We start from the raw sequence: 24,771 nt of genomic DNA on the forward strand, positions 1-24,771 counted from the left end.
GGGAGGTACCCCCCCCGGGGGTTGGATGGACTTGGATGGTTTGGAGATGTGGGGGTGGGGGCTGCCTGCCATAAGCAAGGTGTGATAAATAGATTTTTGAGGGGATCAAGCAATGAAAGTTTCTTAGTATTTTTTTTTTAGTTCTCTAGGGCTGGGTGACCACAAACGACTCTGACTGTTCACAGCAATGTCATTTTGTGATTTTTCAAAATACGGTTCGCGCGCGGGGTGTCATTTCAAATCACGAGATCACGCTATATAAACGCCGTTGAAGACTGGGGCGGAATTTCTAAAGTATCACGTGACAGGCTAAGCCTCCGGGCGCTCAGTTTCAAATCGATCGTCCTTTTGAACGGTTCGAACTTGGACTTTACAAAGCAAAATTTTCACAAAAGACTGCATATCCAACGACAAAGCCGTCCTTATGAGATAAAGTTGCAGACGAAAATGGATCCCTTCACCCAGGTATTTGTTTTTCTATATATTTCGTTGCGTCTTTGAGAAGAACTTGCGAATGAAGAAACTCGAGCGCAAGAGTTGTCGTTTGAAATCGATCGATGCGCTGTTGGAGTTTTCGATAACTGCAATGTTTTGTTTTGGTGAATGAAAAAATACACTTTTCGTTGATAGTTTGAAGCTTGAATAAGACTTCTAAATCGAGATCAGAGATTCTTTTTCCTGAAAAACGCGAACAGATGCTAAGAAATGAACATCGACACGTTCTTGTGAGCACTGTTCTGTGAACACCTTTGTGCACTTGAGTTTTAGAGTATCAAATTTATGCTCTGTAGTGTTGAAAATGCTTTATCACTTCTTCAGCATACCGTTTGTGTTTTCAAACATTGGATTACAATTGAAAACGGGGTATTTTGCAGTAGTATTTCACCGCAAGTCATGTGAAAACACGAGGACATACATTCCTTTCGTTCCAGTGTGTTCAAAAATAACCGACCCTTCTCGAAAATGTAACTGTCAAACAGGAATTTTGAGGAATAATATATTAAAGTTTGAATGTTGTATTTTTTCCTGTTTTGAAATATTTAAATGTACATGTGTGAACTAAAATTTAAAAACGTGATTGTAACTTTATCTTATTTATAATTAAAACCCAGTCATTGTTGTTTTCATTCGTTGTACAATTTATCGGATTTTTGAGAATAAAGCTCAAGCTAGCTAAATGCCTTTATTTCTCTTTTTGCCAATCTTTTTTCATAAAACAGGCAGCCTATGTATGCTAAAGGTTGCAAAGTTCTGTCCTTTTTCCAAAGCAAAAAATAATAATAATAATTTTTAGGGCAGCTTTAAACACTGGTAATTTTTGTCACGAATCTTCTGCAGAAACTATTAGCAAGAACTCAAGCAAGGAAAAACCAGCTTGTTAAAAAGCGTGAGGAGCTAGAAGCATGCAGGGCCAAGAGAAATTCACCCATCCAAGATCGATCACGACGTCCACTGTCAGAAGACAACACCGATAGTGGCTCTGGAGAAGTTGACACTGATAACATCAAACGATGCAGAATTGGCAGTGATGATAGTGGCAAGAGCACTATTCTGAAGAATTCCAAAGATATTGATGTAAACAGCCCATCTGTTCAGGTACCAATCACACATCAAAAACAAAATCAGTTTTCTTGTGACATACCTGTAACTGAGCACATGACAGTTAAAATTACAGACACAATTCTAAGGGGACAGACCATGTACGTAATGGTGCTCCCGAAAATATCTAATTGCTGTAACTGTTCATCAGTATGATGCCTAAAATGTGTGCAATTCTGCAATAGCCCAATTTCAATATTTTAATATTCAGCCTAATATTAAAGTAAAAACTTAACAATAGACATCTACGAGGCTTTGGGGAATAAACCCCACAAACTCTATAGTTTAGTCCCCAAAGCCTCTTACTGAGGTCTATTGTTTTAGGCTGAATTGTAATATATCAAAATTGGGATATTGGTTTTGGCTCTATTAAATCCTACAAATAAAATCATACTTTGCTGCTACTGAGCCTGCAACCTGGTAACTGTCTGTTTGGCATTTTGACTGGTGAAACGTAAATCTAAAGGCTAGAGCAGAAGCAACTTCTAGTCAGTTACATTTGAATTTAATCAAGGCACGAGAGAGAGGGAATTTGTCTAACCAGACTGACTTCTTGTCAAGTCAGTATTGCTGAAGAACTGACAAAATGACCTGCTCAGAAAAGAGAATAATTTTAGGCCGCTTTACAACAAACATGAAAACATAAACAAGGCCAAGCGTTGGTGAATAATTTTAAACTTGATAACTATTTGATTTTCAGGCACGAAAAGAGCGGCTTATGAAAATGCAACAGCAAGATCAAGAAAACGGTGTGACACCAAAGAAACACTGGAAAGCATTAACTCAAGGAACCACAGTTAACAGTTCCAGTACTAACAGTCCAAGTGTAGCATCAAGATCTGCAGCATTTGAAAATAATGCAAAAGATGAGCAAAAGGTGAAGAACACTGTACTTAAAAATATTTCAAATAAAAATGATTCGACAAACCAACCTTCTTTGGCTTACCACACAGTCTTTTCTCATCTGCATGCGAGGAACTGTTGTGTGACAGCCAAAAGAATTGGTAGATGTGAACATACACACTTAATTCCAGTTAATTTATGTTATTTCAAATACATGTATGTGATTATTGTTTGACTGTAACTTGTGTTTACAGGAGAATGCCAAGGATAAGAAACCTTGTGAGCTCAAGATGCCACATGCTCCTGGTAAACTAGCTGAGGCACGAAGTGTGTTTGAGAATGGTGCATCAGAAAAAAATGATGTCAGCTGCAATAAAAAAGAAAAACTGTTCCCACCGCCTAAGCCCCCAAGGGTGGCGGCCACAGAAGACAACTCTGAGGAGAGACCCGTGGAACAACAGCAGACAACTAAGAGAAAAGCTCCCTCTCCCCCAAAGGAGACAAAAGAAAACAGTAATGCAAAAGCTGTGGAACATAATACGACTGTAATTAAGAGGAAAGCTCCAGAGCCACCTACCTCTAATCAGGAAGAAAGCAAGGTTCACCCTGACAAGAGCAGCAAGACTACTGTGAAGATCAGTGAGGTGGAATGTGAGCAGAAAAACGCCAAAGCAAGAGATAATCAGTCACGAAGTTCATCAGTTGATGAAGAGGGTGATGGAAGCTGTACCCCTGTTCCAGCGAAGAGAGAAAGGAAAGGCAGTGTGGACAGTTTAGATGGTATCGACAAAACTGAAGGTGATCAACCTACTCCAAAACCCAGAAGAAAAGTACAAAACTCCAGCGAAGCAGTGCCAGCACAGGACAACATTGGCAGCAAAGAAAGAAGAGGTAAAGAGAAAAAGGTACAAGAGTCAAAGCCAAAGAAAGTGCTCGATAACACAGTGACAATTGTAGCAACTCCAGTTGATGAGCAAAAATCGATAACAGATCATTCAAAGAAGAAGCCACAAGAACAACCATGCATTATCCAGGCCTGTGTGGTTGAAGAGAATGCTCCAGTGGTTGTTGCAAAGAGTGAAAGCAGTGAAAAGCCCATTACAGTCAAGGCAGTTTCTTCCAACAGCTCAGAAGTGAAAGCTAGAACACGCAGAGGTGAGAAAACTAAAGTGACCAGTGTAGAAAAAACTGAGCAGCATTCCAGAAAAGCAAATGTAGCTGAAAAGGTGTCCAATGTCATCCCAGCTGTTGCCATGGAAAAGAACCCCCCAAGCTCTTCAAGGAAGACAAGAGAATCGACTAAGAAAGATGATTTTGCATTCAAGGTTCCAAGAAGGCCTACCAAAGAGTGTCAGTTTGATCCAAATGAAACTGTCAATCTCAATGATGTTAACATCCATGAAATAACGTTCAGCTTTGACTTTGGTCAGTTTGATCAAGAGCTGGAAAAAGAGAGAGATAGTATGTTTAAAATGAGCTACGAAGAAAAGTGTAAACAGGTAGGGCCCATTTTTTTTATTAATTTTTTGTTTCTCATGCATTTCACATGAACCTTTTATACAAATTTAATTCCCATCATTGTTGGTATACACTAGTCTCCTTTGCAACCATTGATTGAGCTCTGATGAGCAAAAATAGTTGCTGCAAAGGAGACTAGAGATAAACTGTACACGTAAATCTACTGATTTCCATAATTTATCATCAAACATGCAATAATCAATCAGCACTCTTTCAACAACTGATAAGTAATAAAATTAATATAATGTTACATCACATAATTATCTCTGTGGCCTAATTCTGCATGCATTACTTGCCTGTGTTGCTTTATCAGAAAAATCAACAAAAATTTTGAATTCAAACTTCGGTTAGAAAAGGGTAAAAAATCATATTGGCTTGAAAGCTTACCCAAATTTTCCTGACAAAAAAATTTTGCGCATTTGATAGTTTTCATGCCTTGTTCTTCCACATCGACTTCTAACAGTGTATTCATTGAAGAATTCTGGTATTTAACAAAAGTTGAAGATGCTTTAAATCATATCTCACATGGGCTTGAAAGCTTACCCAAATTTTCCTGACAATAATTGCGCATTTGATGACAAATATAAATAGTTTTCATGCCATGTTCTTCCACATCTACTTCTAACAGTGTATTTATAGAAGAATTCCGATATGTTAACAATAGTTGAAGATGCTTTTAAATCATATCTCACATGCAGTTGGAGAAAGAACAAAAAAGAGAAGAAAAGAAGAGAAAGGATAGCGCTTCAGCCAACACTTCTGCTGACGCTGAAAGAGAAGAGAGAGGCACCTACCAGTCTGGGTACAATAACCAGTCAAGTGAACAGTATGCCACCAAGACAACACATAAACCTAAACCAGCTGTTCCACAGAGACCGAAAAGAACACAGGATGTGATCAAAGTAAGCTAATTTTATTAAAGATTAGCACATGTGATTAACCACCTGTATGTAGTTTGAACACATATATAATGGAAAAACATGTTCTTACCGCTAAATTATAAAATAAACATTGCATGATTCATCATCAAACTTCAAAGTTTGAAAGGGTGTTAGACAATGTTTTGCATGGATGATCATAAAGTTGAACTGATGATAAATAAATTAAATTTAATTCTGCAGTCAAAACACTTATTATTTACTATGGTGCAGACTATTTTCATCAAGCTGTAAATGTACGACATAGCCTGGCTTTGTCTCAAACCTTTCACTAATCCTTACATCAAAGTCCACTGATGATGATTTGTGGCAAAGATGTAAAAGACTTTGTGACAAAAGCACTTACCGGTATTACACCTACTGGAAAAACGTTTTCTCTGTATTACAGTACTACAGTCCTGCTTTTAGGGGCAGATCAAGTTTTGGTGATCTACACTCATGCATGTAGTTTGAAGCTTGTGGGTAGAAAATAGTACATGTTTAACCAAAATTTCCTTGTCTATAGACCCTGCTGGAAGAAGCTGCATACCAACAGAACATTGTTCTTCAGGCAAGCCAAGCACTTAATCTGTGCGTCGCAAATGACATCACCTTCAGGGGCTCACAAGAAGAAATTGAAGCAGAAAGAGTTCTTTTACTTGCAAGTAAGTGGAGAATATTATTTGAAAAAGAAGTGTTTTTGTGTTGTAATAACTTAACAAAAGCTTGCTTGAATGTGTTACAGTGTATTAAATGATAATGTCAAATTGATGAAAAGTTGCAGTCATTCCAGATAAAGAATAATTTTGCTCTACAAATGTAAGCTAAAAGTTCTTTATAATACTATCAGCTGAACACAGGACTGCATGCCTAGACGAAGTCCAGAAATTGAAAACTGGAGCAGCTGCTGAAGGAGAGAGCACAGGTTCTGCAACACCAGCCTGCATGGCAACCCTGTCTCTATCAGGTGAGTTATTTGTTTTCATCCTACAATCCCCTAATAATACAAAGTCATGTATTAGTAACAATGGCATTAAGCTGTTATAAAGTCACAACTTTGTCTTGTCAGAAATGTCAACTTGCAATTTTAGATGACCAGAAACTATACAGAAACAAACATTTTTCAAGAGGAGTTTATGTTTTATTTCAGATGTCAAAATTACCCTTCGGCAAGATTTTATGGACGTGTTAAGAGTGGGAATCAGACATGGTGAGTAAACAAGTTTTAGTTCTCGTTGATTTGTTGCATAATATAATCTGATGACTGATTCTCAGATTGAGATTTATTGTCTTATTTTGTTGTCTTTTCAGATCTTGGTGTGTTCCATTTTGTCTGTATCATTCAACATGGTCCACACAAGTTCTACTGTTCAAGAGTCTTGTCAACAAATGACGCCACTGAAGGGAATTTCTTGATCTTCCCTGACAAATTCACTTTGTAAGTAAAGGTTTTTGCCACAGAACATGTCACTGTAACAATTTTGGTCTGTGAAGTTTTTTCATGACCTGTACTGACTGCTATTTTAATATCATGTCTGGATAATGCATATTAAGTAAATTTTTCTTCTCCTCTTTTTTATAGAAAGGACATTAAACCTGATTTTAATGTGGCCATTAAGGTTTTCTGCATGGTGAGTGTCAGCACTTTAAGAACAAAGGTCTGCTTGTTTCTCCATCTGATCAAGGCTTCATTCTTGTCCCCAGAACCACTTGTCCCTCTTACTGTAGCCTGGGGCACAAGCGCCAGTAAGTTGAGACGAAACTCGCCGTACACGAAGAACACTTTATTAACTGAGGGCGAACGAGAAATGACAAAGACACTGAACTAAGCGGTTTCCTAAGTAACCAGTCTCTTCGGGGGCGTGGGTTCGTATCCCACCGCTGCCACCACGCCAGTAAGTTGAGACGAAACTCCGTACACGAAGAACACTTTATTAAACGAGGGCGAACGAGAAATGACAAAGACGCTGAACTAAGCGGTTTTCTAAGGAACGACCTAATTATGCTCGGCGAGGGAATTACAACAATGGCAGAGCGATTAGCAGAGCGAAGCTATGCGAGCTATGGCGAAGCAACAAGTGGCTCTGGGACACACAATTTGATTGGCCAGATTTTTAACAAAAGGAAATTTAAATCTAGCCAATGAAATCAACTATTTTAAAATCCCTTACAACAAAATGATTTAAAAATGGTTGATCTGATTAGCTAGATTCAAATTTCCTTTGTTAAAAATCTAGCCAATCAAATCATGTGTTCACCAGAGCCAACTTGTTTCTCGTGCACAGGCACCCCTTGCTAAAAGATACAAGCAGCTCTGGGGACAAGAATGACCAAGGCTTGAGTCTGGGTGTACAAATAAGAGATATGCCTTAGGGATTTTTTCTTCAAAGAATAATTGTGCTCATGTATATATCTTATTAACCACGCACGAGGGCCGTACTGGGCAAAAATAAAGTAATCTGATTGGCTGATTTAGTTATTGGCCCTCGGACCGCCTTAGTCGTGTAATAATTGTTAATAGTGAGCATTTTTTGTCACAAATACGTCAGTCAATTGTTTATTTTTCAGAATGTTAAAAAGACTGTTGTAGCCACCCCAGCCACACCAACCAAGCACAAGATCTTCCAGTCACCAAAAGTTGTTAAAGGAATTCTAGTAAGGATAAGAATTTTATTCAAAATAGCTGAAAATTATTGTTCTGTTGGGCATGTTGTTCAGTCTCGTACTTTTTACTTATGTATATTGTTCAAATGTTTGTTGTTCACAGCGAAGAGGATCAGATACCCCTTCTCCAGGTGTGTACCCCTTTTATTTTGAATTTTTAAGGGTTCGTTGACTGTGTTTATTAAACAGTGTATAGTAGAAGCCCGATTTCTTGTTCGGCTCCCAATCAATAGCTTGGACGAAATTCCTTTCCGGTTTTGTGCTTTACTCAGTTGTACACTGCAACGTTGTCAATATTTCATAAATTGCTTGAACCCATTTTCCTTTACCCATGGTGATTCAGGAAAATCAGAATTCCATTGTAGGTCATCGTTTTTGTTCCTGAATCTTTGTTCCCCAGGTTATTGGGTTACGAGGCTTTCTTTGCATGCTGAACTATCAGTAGTACATAATTAACCTGATAGCTATTATTACTGGTATGAATCATTTGCAATATTGTTTGTGTTTTTTTTTTTTTTTAATTTGCTTTCTTTTTAATTAGCACCTCAAGTTGCTGCATCGCCACACACAGTGTTCAGAACCAGCAGCTTCTCTCTTGTTGGAGTGACACATGTCAATCTGCCGATCATCAAATCAAAGCGATTCTCCCTTGATAAGGTGGGTTAGAACTTGCCAATTTTGTCAACTACAATCTTATGTATAAAGGCTAATGATACTTGTCGTGTTCTTGATCACATTTTGTTATTCTCTCTTCAGGTGCCTGATAGCTGTCCTTTGAGTAACTTCATAGAAATGAGAGCTGAATGTTCCCCTCAATACAGCAACCGTGTGAATGGTTTTCTGGTAAGAGCACACGTGCATACATACTCAGACAAGACTGTTTAATATTTACAGTAGGCACATTTTAGGTACAGTGCACTTCAGTCCACCGCAGCTCAGAGTAGCACTCACTTGGACCCAGAAAGGCAAACACCAAAGTGGCAGGTCTTAGGTTGGGTTTGGTTTCAAGGACTGGTATATGCTAATGTCGCTTGGGTTTGTGCCAAAGACCCAGAAACGATAAGAGAGATTTCCCAGTTTAGGGAAGAGGAAAAGATGATGATGTTGATAATGATGCACCTCAAACTGTTTGTAGTACATGAATGTATTGTCTGTCTTTCTTTTCCTTCAGACAATCCTAGAAGACATTGGTGGGTATGGTGCATGGCAGAGAAGATGGTGTGTGTTACAAGGTGCTGTCATGTGCTACTGGAGATACCCTGGAGATGAGAGTATTAAGGTACTACAAGTAACTTAACTGAAGTGTGTGAAGACACATTTGATGGTTCAAGCTATGTCTTTATGCAAGATAATTCACTCCACAACAGGGCTGCTAAAAAAATCTAGTCCAATCATCTGGTGACCCTAATCGGCGGAAAGATGAAATGTCACTAGATTGCTTGTGGTTAGCTTTTACTCCGGTTTGTTTGCGGTTAACTTTTATTTGTTGGTTAGGGCAATATACTATCGCCATTCTGTCATTCCACCATTCCGCCGAATAGGGTCACCCCAATCATCTGGGACAAGAAGATTTTCCAGTTAGGAAATTAACTTTTCGTGCTTATTGATCCAATGGGCAAGGGCCCAGGCAAGTCATACCATATTTACTTGAATAAGCGCCGCGGCACTTATTTAATTTTTCGCGCCTCAAGTGTGGTGCTTATTCGAGGGCGGCGCTTCTTTAAAATTTGGACGCCGCAAAAAATCTAATCTAAACAAAACTTCTACAGTAACTAAACGAAGGGTCTTTTGATTGTCAGTATTCGTCTCTTACAGAAGAGAGTAGTTGCGCTTGCTGTCTCGACAAAGCTCACGGCCTTCACAACATTAAAAGAACTGCGTATTGTTAGAATTTTGGATAGAAAGAAATAATAGCAAAGATATCATTGACGTCACCTATTGTAATTAATGTGCCAACCACAAAACTATTGGCTAGTGAAACAAAGAGTTCTTTTGTTTAACTTGTTGGACATTTAATTAACAAAAACAATGTTTGTAAACAAATATCTTCTCTATAGGCGAGCGGTAAAACATAATAACTTTCAAATTTGAAACGTCGCTTTTGATGAAAGAAATTTCCAAGGCTGTTTTGGAGTTTCTTTGTAGTGCTATTTTTGGTTATACGGAATTCCTCAAATAAGCGCCACATCGGGACTGCCGCGCTTATTCGGGGGCGGCGCTTATTAATTTTTTTGTCCCGAATGCGGCGCTTATTTGAGGGCTGCGCTTATTCAAGTAAATACGGTAATTAAAACTAAAATCATTAGCCTACTATTTTCAATAGTGATCATAATCTAACAGTGATGTTTGCTTTTATTAGCCCCCAATGGGATGCATCAATTTAGCAGAGTGTATAAGCGAGGAGGTAACAAGAGTTGCTCGGGATTTGTGTGCTCGCCCAAACACCATGGAATTAAAGCTGAAGAGGTCGTGTGGCACTGAAGTCAAGTAAGTCATCACTAAATTACTGTCAACTTAAATGACATCCACTAGCTGACAGTAAGAATCGATCCAACTGGAAAGTAACAGGTTCAGACACAACCAAGCCCAAGTTGTCCAATGGATAGAAAACACTATCTATTTGGTGGATGGCACAGTATGTTTTGTCAACGCTTATCCAAGTGGATAGGCATTTATCTGGTAGAAAGTGTTATCCAGCCTTTGTACAATTCTGCCCAGCCTAAGAAGTAACCTCCTACACAGACAATCTTTAGGTTCATGTTGGAGGAATGCATGGCAAGTCCAAAGAGTGTCTGCATAGCAGACTACCTAAGAAGATTGGAGTACAGGATGTTACAGTTTGAAAGTAGTACTTGGTCGGCCACTGCTCATCCGAGGTGGCCCCATGTCCATCTGTTCTCTCATTTTTCTTTTGAAAGAAGCAATAAATTTGATCCCTCCCCCAACCACCACCATGCCCACATCAGATCTCACAGGGAAGACATTGGAAATCTTAAAAAAATACATGAAGACTAGATGGTGGCTATCACTTCCTAGATCTCCTGACCTGACTTGGCTAAATTCAAGTCTATATTTTTGAGGGGCATTCAAGGAATATTGTTATTATTAGTGATAAACAGCTGTGAAGGAACAGGGTTCGTACTGGTCCTGGAATTTTATTGTGCTAATTTTCAGGACTGGGAAGTCCTGGAAAAGTCAAGTTCTGGAAATCTGTTAAAATCAAGTAACAACTGAATTCTCAGAACTAACTTTAAAAGGAATGTATGGCAGACATGCCCAGTAAGGAAAAATAATATTGAAATCTTGGAGGTGAAAGGGTTAATGTGAATTTTGGAGTACTGGAAAATTGTTTACAAGTGAAAAAGGGTACGAACCCTGAAGAAAATAGCAACCTACAAGCTGATTGTGTATTGTTTCACTAATTATCAGGTACCTTCTGGCAGCTGATACCAAGGCTGACCGTGCGACATGGATTGACAGTCTAAATGAAGCCCTCAGAGATGGTCGTGCATGGTCAGTGGATGAGAAGAAACCGCTCTATCCTGACTTGAGCCGCATGCACAATCAAGATGTCTATATGTGTTCTAAGGTTGATGTGTAGACTTACTATTTAACAGGCAGCTGTTGGTTTGGGAAGCCTGTGGCACTTGGGGACAGATTTGAATGCATCCATAATGGATGTCGTTCGTGGTGAATTGAGCTTCTGTCTATGCACTTTCTACACGTGAATGTTGTAGAGCAAGTTCAACTAGCAATTCAAATGCAGTAGTTGGTGATGAAAATGTAATATTATTGCTTAAATCCATTTTGTAGCCTGAGTTACATTTACAACAACATAAATATATTGAACACAAATTCCACAGAATTTTATAAGTAGTATGGAGTATGACTTTGTATAGATTAAGTAAGCAGCTTTATTTTTAAATTGGAAAGTGTCATTTCAGTGGCTTGCATCACTGTAGGGAAACAATCTAATTCAGAGCTCTGAGAAATGTCAAGAGATATAAGCTATCAGAAACATTGTAAATTCTGTAATTCTGCTGGTACTAAAGGAATAACAAAATTTCTACAAAATTAAGTGACCATGCAGAAGTGGCATTTGTCATGCCAAAATTGGGGCAAGCAAATTACTGAAAACAGTGAGTTCAAAGCTGCAATGACACTTGCTTGTTTGGCGCTCATACCAACAAAACTGACAATTTGCACAGGACTTTTTTCACCATTGACATCTGGAGGGGTAAAAATAGTTGTATGACAAGAAAATTGTTATCAGAGAAGAAAGGAAAAGGGTTATCAACGCGAGACCAGTAATTATGTTTGGTGGTTACTATTCACCCAATCAGTTCTGCCTGGTTTAAACTCTTTAGGGCATTAATTTTAAAGCTATATTAAATAAAAATTCAATACACCTGCAAATTTTAAATTAAATATCTTGGTTTTCTTAATAAAGTTAATTAGTTTTTAAACTTTTGCTTGTATACAGTTGTTACATTGGACAGCAATGGGTTGGTGGTGACAGTTTCTCCATTGCATGTCTACTCACAAACACTCGCACAGTCACTCACTCACACTCAGCAGATTTTCCCTTCCCTTATGGAAGACTAGAGAGCCATGGGGATCAGTCTAGCCTAATTCAGGTGTTAGGTCAGTTGTGGAGCCGCGTGCAGCACAAGTGAAAAAAGACAAGTTAGACACTCACCTGAAACCTCTTGCCAATTTTTCTCACTAGCCATTCTTCAACTAACTGAATGCCTGGAACAGGCTGGTTTTGATTACCAGAGGTCCAAGAAGAATTAAGACTGGCCAAAGACTAATTAGAGAAAGGTTACAAAACTCAAATATAATTCCAATTATAAGCCCTGGGCTTATACAACTTCGTAAGAGGTTTTGGAGGGGCTTATAAGCACAATAAAAAAAATGTTTCGAACCGAGCCATGACAGTATTGATCGAAATACATTTTTAAGTTAAAAAGTTGTAATAAAGAAACATTTGGCCCTGTTCAGGAGTGTCATCCAGCAGAGCGGGGCTTATATCTGGGGGTGGGGTGGTATAATCGATATTTTTTTGTTTCCAGATAGATGGGGCTATAACCTGGGGGGCTTAAAAGTGTAGGGGCTTATAACTGGAATTTTAGGGTATAATTTCACAGGGATGTTGCTAACAGCCAGCTGACGGTTAATTTGACTGGCTGTAAAAGAACTTAAATCCAGCTGAAATTTCACATGAATACAAACTTTTTAGAGCTGCCAAAACCAATTAAGCCAGCTGGGCTTGCCAAAGAGCCGCCTCAGTGTTTCCTTAGCTACATCCCTGTATTCAGAAGCTATTAAGGTGGCTGGTAACGGTTTCCAGCACTTTCCAGCTCTTATACTTTGACGGGTCATTACTACAAATCTTTATCAGTTGATGCTACAATAATGGTATGAAATTAATGCCCAATGATTGGTGAATATGTTGTGGTTATTTTCATGACGTCAGTGGTTACTATAGCAACAGTATAACCTGTTAAAAACACCTTTAATTTTGTCTTTAAGTGCTTATAACTCAAAAACGAGCTATCTATCTATGTATCTTAACATGCTGATCAATGTTCAATAATAAAAAATGGGGGTCACCGAGCTCGTTTTGAAGTTATAAGCACTTAAAGCCAAAATTTAGGGTGTTTTTAACAGGTTATACTGTTGCTATAGTAACCACTGACGTCCTGAAAATAATCACAACATATTCACCAATCATTGGGCATTAATTTCATACCATTATTGTAGCATCAACTGATAAAGATTTGTAGTAATGACCCGTCAAAGTATAAGAGCTGAAAAGTGCTGGAAACCGTTACGAGCCACCTTAAGTGTCTCCCAGAAAAATAATAACAATTATTAAAGCACGTTTTAACACAAAATTAGCATTTTATTTTGCCCTCTAAAAATACAAACAGTTTGATGTCAACTTTTAAAACACATGTACAATCCATAAAAAATAACAGGTTACACCAATTAACCCAAACCCAGTCGGCCCGCAAAGTATCAGTCAGAGCATTAAACATGCAGAATTCTGTACAGCAAAATATAGCCTGCTGAATATTTATAAAATAACCAGTGTTGTTTCACAAAAAATTCATACTGCCCCACCCCCACTCTGCAAATTCCAATGACCATCCCGTTGGGGTTGGTATAGACATTTCTGGAACAGGACAATGTCAAAATCAGCTGTAATAAATAATTTTGTTTTGATCAAATTATATAACATAATTTACAATATATTTTCCATAACGTTTTAGACACCTCTTCACTGCAAATTCCCAATCATTTCTGAAAAACAAAATCATCATTAGATAGTAGGTAGTTCTTTTAGTTCCTTTCAAAAGTGCTTGTTGACACATTCTGTATATTATTTTATAAATACTTAGAATGATTTATCCACTACAATGGTAACAGAGTATCTATACTCTTTGTGCCAAAAGTTGATCTGTAGTGAGAGAAATAATTATTATTGCATGAACCAATTCCCAAAACTTGCTATACGGCATATTTGGGTATTAATATCATTTATTTTATACCTCTACTTAATAAATACTAAAACCATAATTATGTACAATTTTTTCCCTTTTCCTTGCCTGTTATACGGCAGTGTTATTGGCCTTAATGTACACATTAGCATGCCCAGATTTTGGTGGCTGTCTAAACAGCATTCTACTGCAGTGTTGATTAATTAGCTTAGTCACAATAAATAAATCTTTAGTTCAAAATAATACGGAAAAAGACTTTTTTCCAATATGGCAATATTTTTTTACAAAATTAATTATATTAAGGGTATGTTTTCTTCTTTTAGCAGTTTACTGGCCTTAGGAGAGAAAAAAGTTTCTACTCCCAAAATCAGAGCAATACACTAATAAGAAGCTGTGCTAATGAGGTCATCTTATAAATTAATTAAAGTACAAAATCTGACTCAACATTGCCCATCATCAAAATGCAATATTAAAGACTGAACTGTCTCATTGTTTTCATCGCACAGCGCTTTTCCTATAAGCAACACAGGAATCATTTGCATCCTCTTTGACATTTTTACATCCTCTTTTCAATATAAAGTTAATTACACAACCTGGTCTAACCATGTCTGTCAATCAAGTTATGCCTAATTCACATGACCTGTCATTATTGTCATAACTTTTCTATTTACATGCAAAGGAAAATAATACTGCATATATATTACTTTTATACTCCACTCTTCAATTTTACATATAACTGTACATTTTAAGTTTTTTTTAAGTTCCATTCACAAAATTTTCCCTTCACAGCAGCTCATAATTTACTTCCAGTTCCACGGAATGCTGATATGTCCATCTTCATTAACGTGATAATATTTGGATACTATGAGAGTTGCATTGTTCAGGTCAGGGTAATCTTGCTTGCTTAATCTCTCACAACAATCACTCATTTGAAGCGGAGACACTGAGCTATCTTTAGATAGCAAAGACAACTTAAATTTATCTTTGCAGGCCTGAACTGCTTTGTCTTCTGTTACCATGTTCCTAAAAAAAGGAATAAATTCAAGTCAATAAAAGTTTCATTTACTGTAATTTACAATTTTGAGCAGGTTCCCTAAGGGGGGGGGGGGGGGGGCATCAGTAAATCTGAGAGTATACTCTTTTCTTTCTCCCTTAACAAATAGTGTCAGACAACAACAAAAAAATCAAACTGGTTTGAAAATTTTAAACCAAAGATAACTTTAAACACCACAACAGCTGTATGGGTCTGGAGTATATAACATCCTCTGTTTTCCTCCAAGGGCATATAGTTTGTTAATACAGTGCACTACTGACAGTAACAAGTACAAGGATTTAAACACATGATTTCAACAGATAAGATTCCAAGCTGAGCTTGTCTCCACTTAAGTTTATAGTGACAATCATTTGAACCTTCAGTTGCACTTCTAGACAGTATATTTTACCTTTTATTTTCATCATGAAGATCCAAAGCTTTTTGTTTGTGCTTTACAAGAAAATCCACAATAAGTTCTGTTGGAATTGAAGCTGGTATTCTAAACTCACCACTCAGTGACAAGCTAAGGGAATCTGCAGGACTGAAAGATAATTACACCATGTAAATCAGGAATTAAGTTTTGTTCAAACCGAAAAAACATTACATGAAGTAACACAGATTTTCTGAAGTTCTTTCATTCTGCACAAAGTAACCAACAAAAGCAGGATATCAATAAAGCCAAGGTGGACCAATCTTATATGACGTGGTTCTTAGATAAATTCTAAGCCGCCTTGCAAAACTCATTCACTATACAGTGGAGGGGGACAGGGGGCAGGAGCCCGGGAGAAAAGGGGCGGGAGAAGAGAGGGTGGGAAGCGGGATTACTAAGGTCACAGGCGGTAACCGGGAGAAAACAAGTAAAATTTTGCAACATCTTGTTATATTTCACAAGAGATTATTATGGGACAAAGAGATGGGAACCACTACAGAAAGGGGCAGGAAGTTAGAGTATAAGGTACGGGAAGCAGGAGTGATAGGTACAGGAGGCGTGATGTTAAGACCCCCTGTCCCCACCCACTAAACACTGAAGACAATTTACCTCAGAATTCTGGTGGTAAACCCTTTAAATTCTCCTGGCTGAATGGTAGTTGAAGCATCTGGTGCAAGCAGTCCTCTCCTCAGTGAAGAAACCACTCTGTACAAGTAGTTTAAATACTCTGTAACTGAGACAGAAGGCGACTCTTGATCAAACTTGATCGTTATGTCCCCAAGTAATGCCGATAACCTTCTCACCCACGTAGGAACCTGATCAACTAGAACATCATAGTCTTCCAGTGAATTTAAAAGCTGCAACAAGAATATTATTTTATTTAGCTTTTTAGTGAATTATAGGCAAGATTCTGGGTAGAAAGAGACACTGTTAAAATAGTGTCTTACCAAAAACACAACACAATGACCCCGCAAGCACTTGGAATCGGGTGTGCAATGTTCACACTATCTATAGTGTAAAAGGTAACTGTCCTTTATGGAGAGAATTAATTTTTATGACAAAGATGAAAGAAAGTATTACACTGGCTACTAAACATACCGATAACCAAAATTCTGGAACATCCTGAGTATTCAACATCACACGCCCAAGAGGATCAACCCCTGTCCAGTCTGTAAACACAACCGTGCGTCCCTCGAGACTTTGAAGTTCATATTGCTTTGAGTAGCAAAGGTTCAAAAAGTTTTTCAGGGAACCATGACACGATGAGTAACTCCAACCGCTGATTGACTCAAGCTTCTTTAATTTGAGTTTTTGGCAAATCTTTTCAGATAAGAGGATGATTTCCTTCAAAAGATTTTTGCTACTCTCTTGTTTTTCTGTCGCATCTTTGATGTTCTTGTCTAAGAAATCCTTTAAAGACAGTCTAGCATTTCTCTGCAATTGGGCAAGGTCCACAGGGGTTTGTCTGTCGCTGAACTGTTGATACACATGCATCCAGTGGTGTGGGGCATCATACGGCAATGCAACCGATACTTTGGGTTTTCTACTGTTCTCATGGAGAGTAACGAGATCTTCCAACATGCCACAGGTTTTTAGAATGTGGCTGATTGTGAAATGGACGTCACGTGAAAAGAGTGAAACTCGAACTGTCTTGAAGAGATCCAATCCTGAAAAAAAGTGATCAAAATTAGGCCGTAATTCTAAAATCTGATTGACATCTTCAATTGACAGTTTTAACAGGCCGAACCATGCAAGTATGAGGTCCTGCCAGGGAGGGATCCCGTGTTGCTTGTCTAAATTTAAATATGTCCTGTGTCGCTATTTTATCGCACTTCATGTCGCTGTGGGTAGTTGAAATGAAGAAAAATTGCTTGTCCTTGTCGGAATTTAAGTTTTTCCAAAAGGGTTGTCATTTGTCACGATTTTATGTTATGTGCTGTCACTACTTTCTGGGCCATGTCGCTCGTCGGAATTTACCCTGGTAGGGCCTCAAGTATAGTTTCACATAACGCCATCTTGGCCTACCCTCTTCTTCTTCATTTTTCAAGTAAAACATCAAGTGTGTTGGATTGACTGGGTTTTTCTCCTGCAGATCTTCCAGGTACGAGTTTAACCTCTTCAAGGAATCTTCATTTATTGACTGTAAAAGAAAACACAGTGTACAGTCTTAAGTCAAGCCTTTCCTGGACATGTAATAGATTGTTACCAAAGGCAGTAAAATGGGGAACACAAATCTGCCAATCTGTGGAAGGGCCTTTCATCATAATTATATCTCATAACACAAACTAAAAAAATGTGAATAAATTTGCTCACTCGTTGCAGAGGATACTGGCCAAACAGATCAGGATGAACTGCAAAGTAAAATGGTTTAAGAGCTGCCTTGGTCTGTGCACTTGACAGATACCGGGACAAAACACACCAGGTGGACCTCTTCAAGCTAAAAAGAAAAAGACCGACATGTCAAAGGCAAAATGTGAACTATTTATATTTTTAAAAGGAGCTACGCCACAGGGATTTCACAGATTTTTGGTTCAGAGGTTAGTGGTAACTGTTCAGAGGTTAGAGGTAGGCAACTCAACCCATACAGATAGAAATTAAACTTTGGCTATAAATATCGATTTTTCAAGTTGCAATCCATTTCCATCCTAGCCATATGCAGCCTCAGACGCTTATAAACAGTTTCAGTGCTCTAATATAGCAATTGCTAATAAAAAAAATGGATCATCATTTTTAGGTTTTCTATGACACAAATATAAATTTTGGTATCTAGGGGTGGTGAATGGTCCTTCCAAAAAGGCGAGTCTTGCAGAGTTAAAGCCAAATTTCAGGGGTCTCGTCATCTCGAATTTTTCTCTGTTGCCTTCTTGGAATCTCGATTTCTTTCGCAAGGCTAAAAAGGTCTTGGGCTCCCAGAAAAGATATCAGTCTTGCGATCTCACAATGTCATGCATTTACCATTTAACACCCCTTTAAGGTAGTAGAACTGCTATAAACATGTCCAATTTGAAAATTAATAACTCAAACATTAAATCATTTTTCAAAATAAAAGTTACATAGGCTTATTAAACAAGACCTGTACATTCAGGAAAATGATATACGAGGTGTCAATTTTCACACCTTAGGTGTGAATTCGCGGTTAAATCGCAGGCTCATAAAATTAAAGATTGCCGATTTACGGCTTTCTTTTAAAAGATACAGAGATAATTTCAACTGGAGCCGATTTATGATAGAAACGTTTAATTACCTACAAATACCCGGAGTATGCCAGCATTTACTTCTGGAGATAAAGCATTCTAGTTATTTTTATGTGTGCCTCAACTTTGAACAGCCATAATTTTGTGAAAAATGTCTGGGCCGCTCCGGGTATTCACACACAGTTTCCTCGACATTACACAAATAAACAGTGCAAATTTCACTGAGATCTGACAATTCTACACCTTTAAATTGCAAGTACCTTTCGAGGCGGTCTGTTACAGCGGCGAAATTAGCGAATGTAAGCAGCGAAATGTGCGTTCGACGCTCTGTTTTTTTCGACGCCATATTGAATTCTCAGAGGTAGACCGCTGTTCATTGTGTTTAAGGCCGCATTGTTACGATTGCTACACGAACAAGCACAAAAAAATACGGATTTTTCCGATTACTGTCGGAGAAAACATGGCGGCGTAAACAAATATGATACACATAGCAACGCCAAATTTCGCAATTGCGTTACGGAACTCATGCTGCGTCTTCTCTGGGCTCTGCGAGGGTCGGATATCAAGACAGCTTCTTTGTGAGCTTTAGAAGGCTTAAAAAGAGGCATAGATTTAGTCGATGCTTTCGAATTATATTTGAAGATGAAATACGAAAGAATTTTGCCGTCTTTTACTAAAATTTTGCTCGAACTGCGTAGATACGATCGCATGTTGTAAAGCCGATTCATGTAATATTGCTGTCAACGCGAGGTCATATCGACTCGGATGGCAGAGCGGTAATCATTAACATCGCAAAATGGCGCTTATAGCAACCAACTTTCGCCTTTTTTTTCTCCACTTCTAAGCTAAAAGAGGCCCCCATCTCTTGTATTTGTGTTAACTTTATTAATATCTTTGAAAAGAGCGAGTATTTCTCTTTAATGGAGAGTTTATCTATAGTTTATCTATAGCTCCACAAATTGCTCCTTTTTGAACATCTGTTTTGGAGCCTGTTTTGTTCTTTTGTTCGCAGAGAATACCATATTTAGAAAAAATAAAAACTTTATACATCTGGGCATAATCTTAGACCAAAGGATTGTTCTTTGAAAAACACCCATGAAAGATGTTACGTAAAATTCACAACTAATTGCAGGTGATCTTACATGCTATTGGTATCAACACCATTTGTAAAACATTTCACAAATATTTTTAAGCACTTAATGTTTTCCAGGTTACATATAATCGAAGAACTTTGAAACTGAAAACTTGAAAACTTAAAATGTTGTTGTGATATACACAGTCATAAGCTCAAACAAACGATTTAATATATACAAGTATGGATAAAAATAATGAAAAAAACAATTTTTTAAATTTAATTAAAATTTGTATAACGTTCTAGAAGTATTCAAAATATAAATACAGCCAAATGAGAAGTTTATTTACTGACACTCTGACGTAGGCAGTTGAAGTTTCTGTGCCACACATAAATTTTTTAAAAGTTCTAATGAACTAAAGTGAAAATAAAATAGTTTTTCGATCACTTTCCAGACGTTGTTTTGACATCGTTTAACCAATGTCATTTAAAATTATCCTCAGGCAAAATTATTAAATCTATTTATAGATATACAACTTGAAAAACAACAAGTTTTGTTAACTCAATACCGATCATTTATATTGCACATTCATTTTCAAACCTCAAATAAATACTTAGGAATATTTTTGTTCCAGCTAAACTAATTTTGCGTGCTACACTTAAAGGTTACGTTAGTGACTCCTTATACACGAAGAAATAATTTTGGTATCTGAACGTATGTAAGGACTCATATGTATATTCTGCTTACTTATGTAAGCTTACAGTGTTTTAGAAGTTTTACACTTTCACTTCTACATGAGGTGAACTCGAACAGGTAGTGAAAGTACTTTCTAAAGTACACTTTTCATTGACCGGGGCTTACATTAAACACGACCTGACATTTGAGGCTCATTTGGATTCGTTTTACAAAGCTAAACCTTGACAATTTTGCGCTCTGTTGAAATGTACTCATCTAGATTATCAACGTAAAGACTCTTAATTTAAATCTTTCCCTTTAACTCATCAAGCCTCATCAGGGGGGGGTTAATAAAATTTGTTGTTGTTGTAACTCGCCGATTCGGAGTGAATTTTTTAGCTTACTCACCGTATCGGAAAGTAACACGTAGTTTTCAAGCTCAAAAACAATTTCGATATTTCATCTCTTTCAAGACAAATGTTTTACTAGATACAAACCTTAGTCGACTCACTCCACAGAGCATTTCGTTGCTGTTAATGTCTTCCTGTACAATAACGAACTACCGCAATGATCGCTCGACCAGCCAGCCACCTGTGAAAGGTCTTTTGAACTGCGTTGTGCGGGACGCAAGTCATTCAAGTTGTAAACACCACGATCCAATCACGTGCGACTGGAAAACCGGTTTTGAATAAAATGTCCCTTGTTCCACGAAACGTACGTGCAGCGTGTCAGCTACGTAGGAAGAAATCTCCTCAGATTTTCTTCCCGCTACACAGTATAGCTTCCTGGTTCGTTTATACATTACTGATGGGATCAGCAAAACGATCCCGTTCATTGCTACTGCGGTAGCCTGCGGGACTAATCTGGTTTATTTTGACCGTTACAGGGTCGTCACGCAACGCTAGTTTGGGAAAACACATGCGCGTTTCGCTAACGCCTCGCGCTATCTCGCGGGAAAAACAACTGAAAACATATACTGACCTTTGTAAACTATCCAGCAAAAAAAAAATAGAATTTAAGAAACAAAACAATATTTCCGGCTTTTCTCCTCATAGAGATTGGTGAAACATTTGGATGTTTGAGAGAACCAGAAAACCGTGGAAAACATGAACGTGACATTTGAGGCTCATGTGGACTCGGGGGACCACTCAGTTTTCCAGAGGTAGTTTTATCAAATTTTCACCATAACTTCCGTAACTCTGCGGAAACGAGTAAACTGATTTATATTTCTTTTATGAAACAAACGCAGGAATAATTTTCTGTTTTATTAGCACGAGCTGTATCGTGTTAATTTCACAAAATATATTTCCTCACTTGTACAAAGTACGAGAAATTCTGAAATGAATTTGGAATTCAGCCAAGTTTACTTTCATTTTATGTAAATCTTTATGAAATTTTAAACAGCAACTTACTACAATGTTTATGTTTATTGAATATATAATGTATGTTATACATAGTGTCTAGATACCCGGCAGCCGGGAAGTGTTTTCAAAATACTACATACCCGGCAGTCTGAAATTATTCTAGAATTTCCACGGAAAAACCAATCCAATCCTCCTCAAAACTATAGATCTTTGCTTAGAAATGCCAAGCGATTTCAATTATAGTTTTGGCTTTGTGTTTGAGGAAATTTTCGAGCTTGGGCATACTACAAAATCTTGATTCTTCGACACTTAGAAAAAATTCGTACTCTGACTCCGGTGTCAACTCTTATAGAATAATTTCTACAAAAACTGAAGTTGAAACCCTGCGTGAGTATTCGATATTTGCTGAGAAATGCGAAGCGATTCTAAATAATGTTTTGCTTTTGTTGTGGACGAATTCTCTTGGCTTCGGCGTACTATAAAATCCTCGACTCACGGGCACGGTTGTTCAAAAGACTAGATACCCGGCAGTCAAAAATTCATGAATAATCAATACATTCAATATCCACAAAAATGATCATTGAAACCTAGCTCCCGAGAGTATTTCAGTATTTCAATTTTCGGTCGGAAATACCAAGCGAGTTTTTACAATGTCAGTTTGGTTTTGCACAAATTGTACGAACTTTATGTGACTCACGGGCACGATTTTTCAAAGACTACATACCCGGCAGTCAAAAATGCTTCCCGTTTTTCCACCAAAATTTCCATTTGAACCTGCTGAGATGTCGGTGTAGAAATACCAAGCGATTTTCCAACTTAAGGCCTCAACAATTGCCTCGACAAAGTAGTACAAAATGGCTACAAAACGCTTGAGCGTTCGGTGACGAAAGTCCGCCACGGATGTAACTTCCGGTGTGACACTTTAGTGGCGTGACAAAGGTGGCACGTGGTGTTGGTTTTCGCGCCAAAACGAACTCAGCGTTGGAAGCGACGAAGTTCTTCTGTGGGCTAAACGGCTTAGTGTTGGAAGCGACGAAGCTCTCGGTTTTCTTAGTTATTTGTAAGGTAAGTTAAGCGTTTTATCAATAAGGTAAGAAACCCTTCGCAAGTAACATATTCGCAGAGTTAGAAAGAGCGATTTCAAGCTACACGGAGCGAAAGAACATCAATGTTTTTGTCATTTCGTTGTAGTTAATCATTCATTGTCTTAAAAAACTGGGAATTTGAAGAAGAAGAACTTCGTCGCTTCCAACGCTGAGTTCGTTTTGGCGCGAAAACCAACACCACTTGCCACCTTTGTCACGCCACTTAAGTGTCACACCGGAAGTTACATCGGTGGCGGACTTTCGTCACCGAACGCTCAAGCGTTTTGTAGCCATTTTGTACTACTTTGCCGAGGCAATTGTTGAGGCCTTAAGTTGGAAAATCGCTTGGTATTTCTACACCGACATCTCAGCAGGTTCAAATGGAAATTTTGATGGAAAAACGGGAAGCATTTTTGACTGCCGGGTATGTAGTCTTTGAAAAATCGTGCCCGTGAGTCACATAAAGTTCGTACAATTTGTGCAAAACCAAACTGACATTGTAAAAACTCGCTTGGTATTTCCGACCGAAAATTGAAATACTGAAATACTCTCGGGAGCTAGGTTTCAATGATCATTTTTGTGGATATTGAATGTATTGATTATTCATGAATTTTTGACTGCCGGGTATCTAGTCTTTTGAACAACCGTGCCCGTGAGTCGAGGATTTTATAGTACGCCGAAGCCAAGAGAATTCGTCCACAACAAAAGCAAAACATTATTTAGAATCGCTTCGCATTTCTCAGCAAATATCGAATACTCTCGCAGGGTTTCAACTTCAGTTTTTGTAGAAATTATTCTATAAGAGTTGACACCGGAGTCAGAGTACGAATTTTTTCTAAGTGTCGAAGAATCAAGATTTTGTAGTATGCCCAAGCTCGAAAATTTCCTCAAACACAAAGCCAAAACTATAATTGAAATCGCTTGGCATTTCTAAGCAAAGATCTATAGTTTTGAGGAGGATTGGATTGGTTTTTCCGTGGAAATTCTAGAATAATTTCAGACTGCCGGGTATGTAGTATTTTGAAAACACTTCCCGGCTGCCGGGTATCTAGACACTATGTAACTTCATAACTGCCCGTTGTACAGCCTGGAGTTTATATATAAAACAGTTTGTGGCTTGAGCTTTAACTTGGGTTATTTCTGGTAGCAAAGGCCTAAAATTCTTCATATTTTCCCCCCTTTTTCAAAATTCATTCGTTAAAATTAAATTTCTGTTTCTAAAAAGCGACCCAGCGTTTAAGACAACGAAAACAAAATATAAAAATAAAACAAAATAAAATATTAAAACTTTACTGGGGACGCGAGCAAGAGTACCAATGAGCTCCAACAGGCAGACGAGAATAACAGGTTGGGAAAATGTAAACTTAATATATTATTTACAACAACATATGTTGGTTCCACTCCATAAAAATACTATAACAAGGAAATCAAGTATGGAAGAAGGAAAAGGATCTGTCGCAATCTTGTCACGCAACATGCAATGAGTGTTACGTGACAAGCGCGCCAAAGGAACGGCTCAGCTTAAAACGTCAAAACTGTTTTTTGGTTTTAAGCAAATTTTAAAAGTCCATGACTAAATTAAAAACCCACTATTCCACCAGTTGTTTTCGTGTTATATTTTTGTGTTGCACGCTAGGAAAAGAAAGAGACTGTTCGCAGTTTATCAGATCACAGCTGTGGATTTCCTGTCGAAAAGAAAATCTTGCCTCGCAAGTTTCTTTTTTTACCCGCCAGGTTTGCACAGAAAGCAGTGTGAAAGTTGCATGAAACCCACGCAAGAGAGGATCAAGTTGTTTTTTGAGATTTGGCCTCTCCGTTGATGGAAAAGACTGAAATCTTGTACAATAACAGTACCGTTTGGCATAACACT

At 38.0% G+C, this 24,771-nt stretch overlaps 2 protein-coding genes across 2 annotated transcripts; one reads left to right on the forward strand and one right to left on the reverse strand.

Moving 5' to 3' along the window:
* The first annotated feature begins 309 nt into the window (after nucleotides 1–309).
* Nucleotides 310–12,007, forward strand: LOC144649406 (uncharacterized). The gene is made up of 17 exons (XM_078508893.1): nucleotides 310–465; nucleotides 1,339–1,596; nucleotides 2,300–2,476; nucleotides 2,697–3,941; nucleotides 4,659–4,862; nucleotides 5,404–5,542; nucleotides 5,728–5,844; nucleotides 6,028–6,087; nucleotides 6,189–6,315; nucleotides 6,460–6,508; nucleotides 7,446–7,532; nucleotides 7,645–7,672; nucleotides 8,083–8,198; nucleotides 8,298–8,384; nucleotides 8,713–8,820; nucleotides 9,901–10,028; nucleotides 10,971–12,007. Exons 1-17 carry the CDS (start codon nucleotides 448–450, stop codon nucleotides 11,140–11,142), a joined length of 3,120 nt encoding a protein of 1,039 aa, XP_078365019.1. The 5' UTR covers nucleotides 310–447; the 3' UTR covers nucleotides 11,143–12,007.
* A 1,130-nt stretch (nucleotides 12,008–13,137) lies between these two features.
* On the reverse strand, nucleotides 13,138–21,244 carry LOC144649391 (T-cell activation inhibitor, mitochondrial-like). Its single transcript, XM_078508878.1, has 7 exons — nucleotides 20,950–21,244; nucleotides 17,824–17,947; nucleotides 17,536–17,650; nucleotides 16,609–17,177; nucleotides 16,120–16,367; nucleotides 15,490–15,621; nucleotides 13,138–15,070 (listed from the first exon to the last, which is right to left on the reverse strand). Exons 1-7 carry the CDS (start codon nucleotides 20,973–20,975, stop codon nucleotides 14,848–14,850), a joined length of 1,437 nt encoding a protein of 478 aa, XP_078365004.1. The 5' UTR covers nucleotides 20,976–21,244; the 3' UTR covers nucleotides 13,138–14,847.
* Between the last annotated feature and the right edge of the window lie 3,527 nt (nucleotides 21,245–24,771).

This window comes from Oculina patagonica, chromosome 4 (genome assembly GCF_052425735.1).
Source record: "Oculina patagonica isolate OP01 chromosome 4, crgOcupat, whole genome shotgun sequence".
Taxonomy (NCBI): domain Eukaryota; kingdom Metazoa; phylum Cnidaria; class Anthozoa; order Scleractinia; family Oculinidae; genus Oculina; species Oculina patagonica.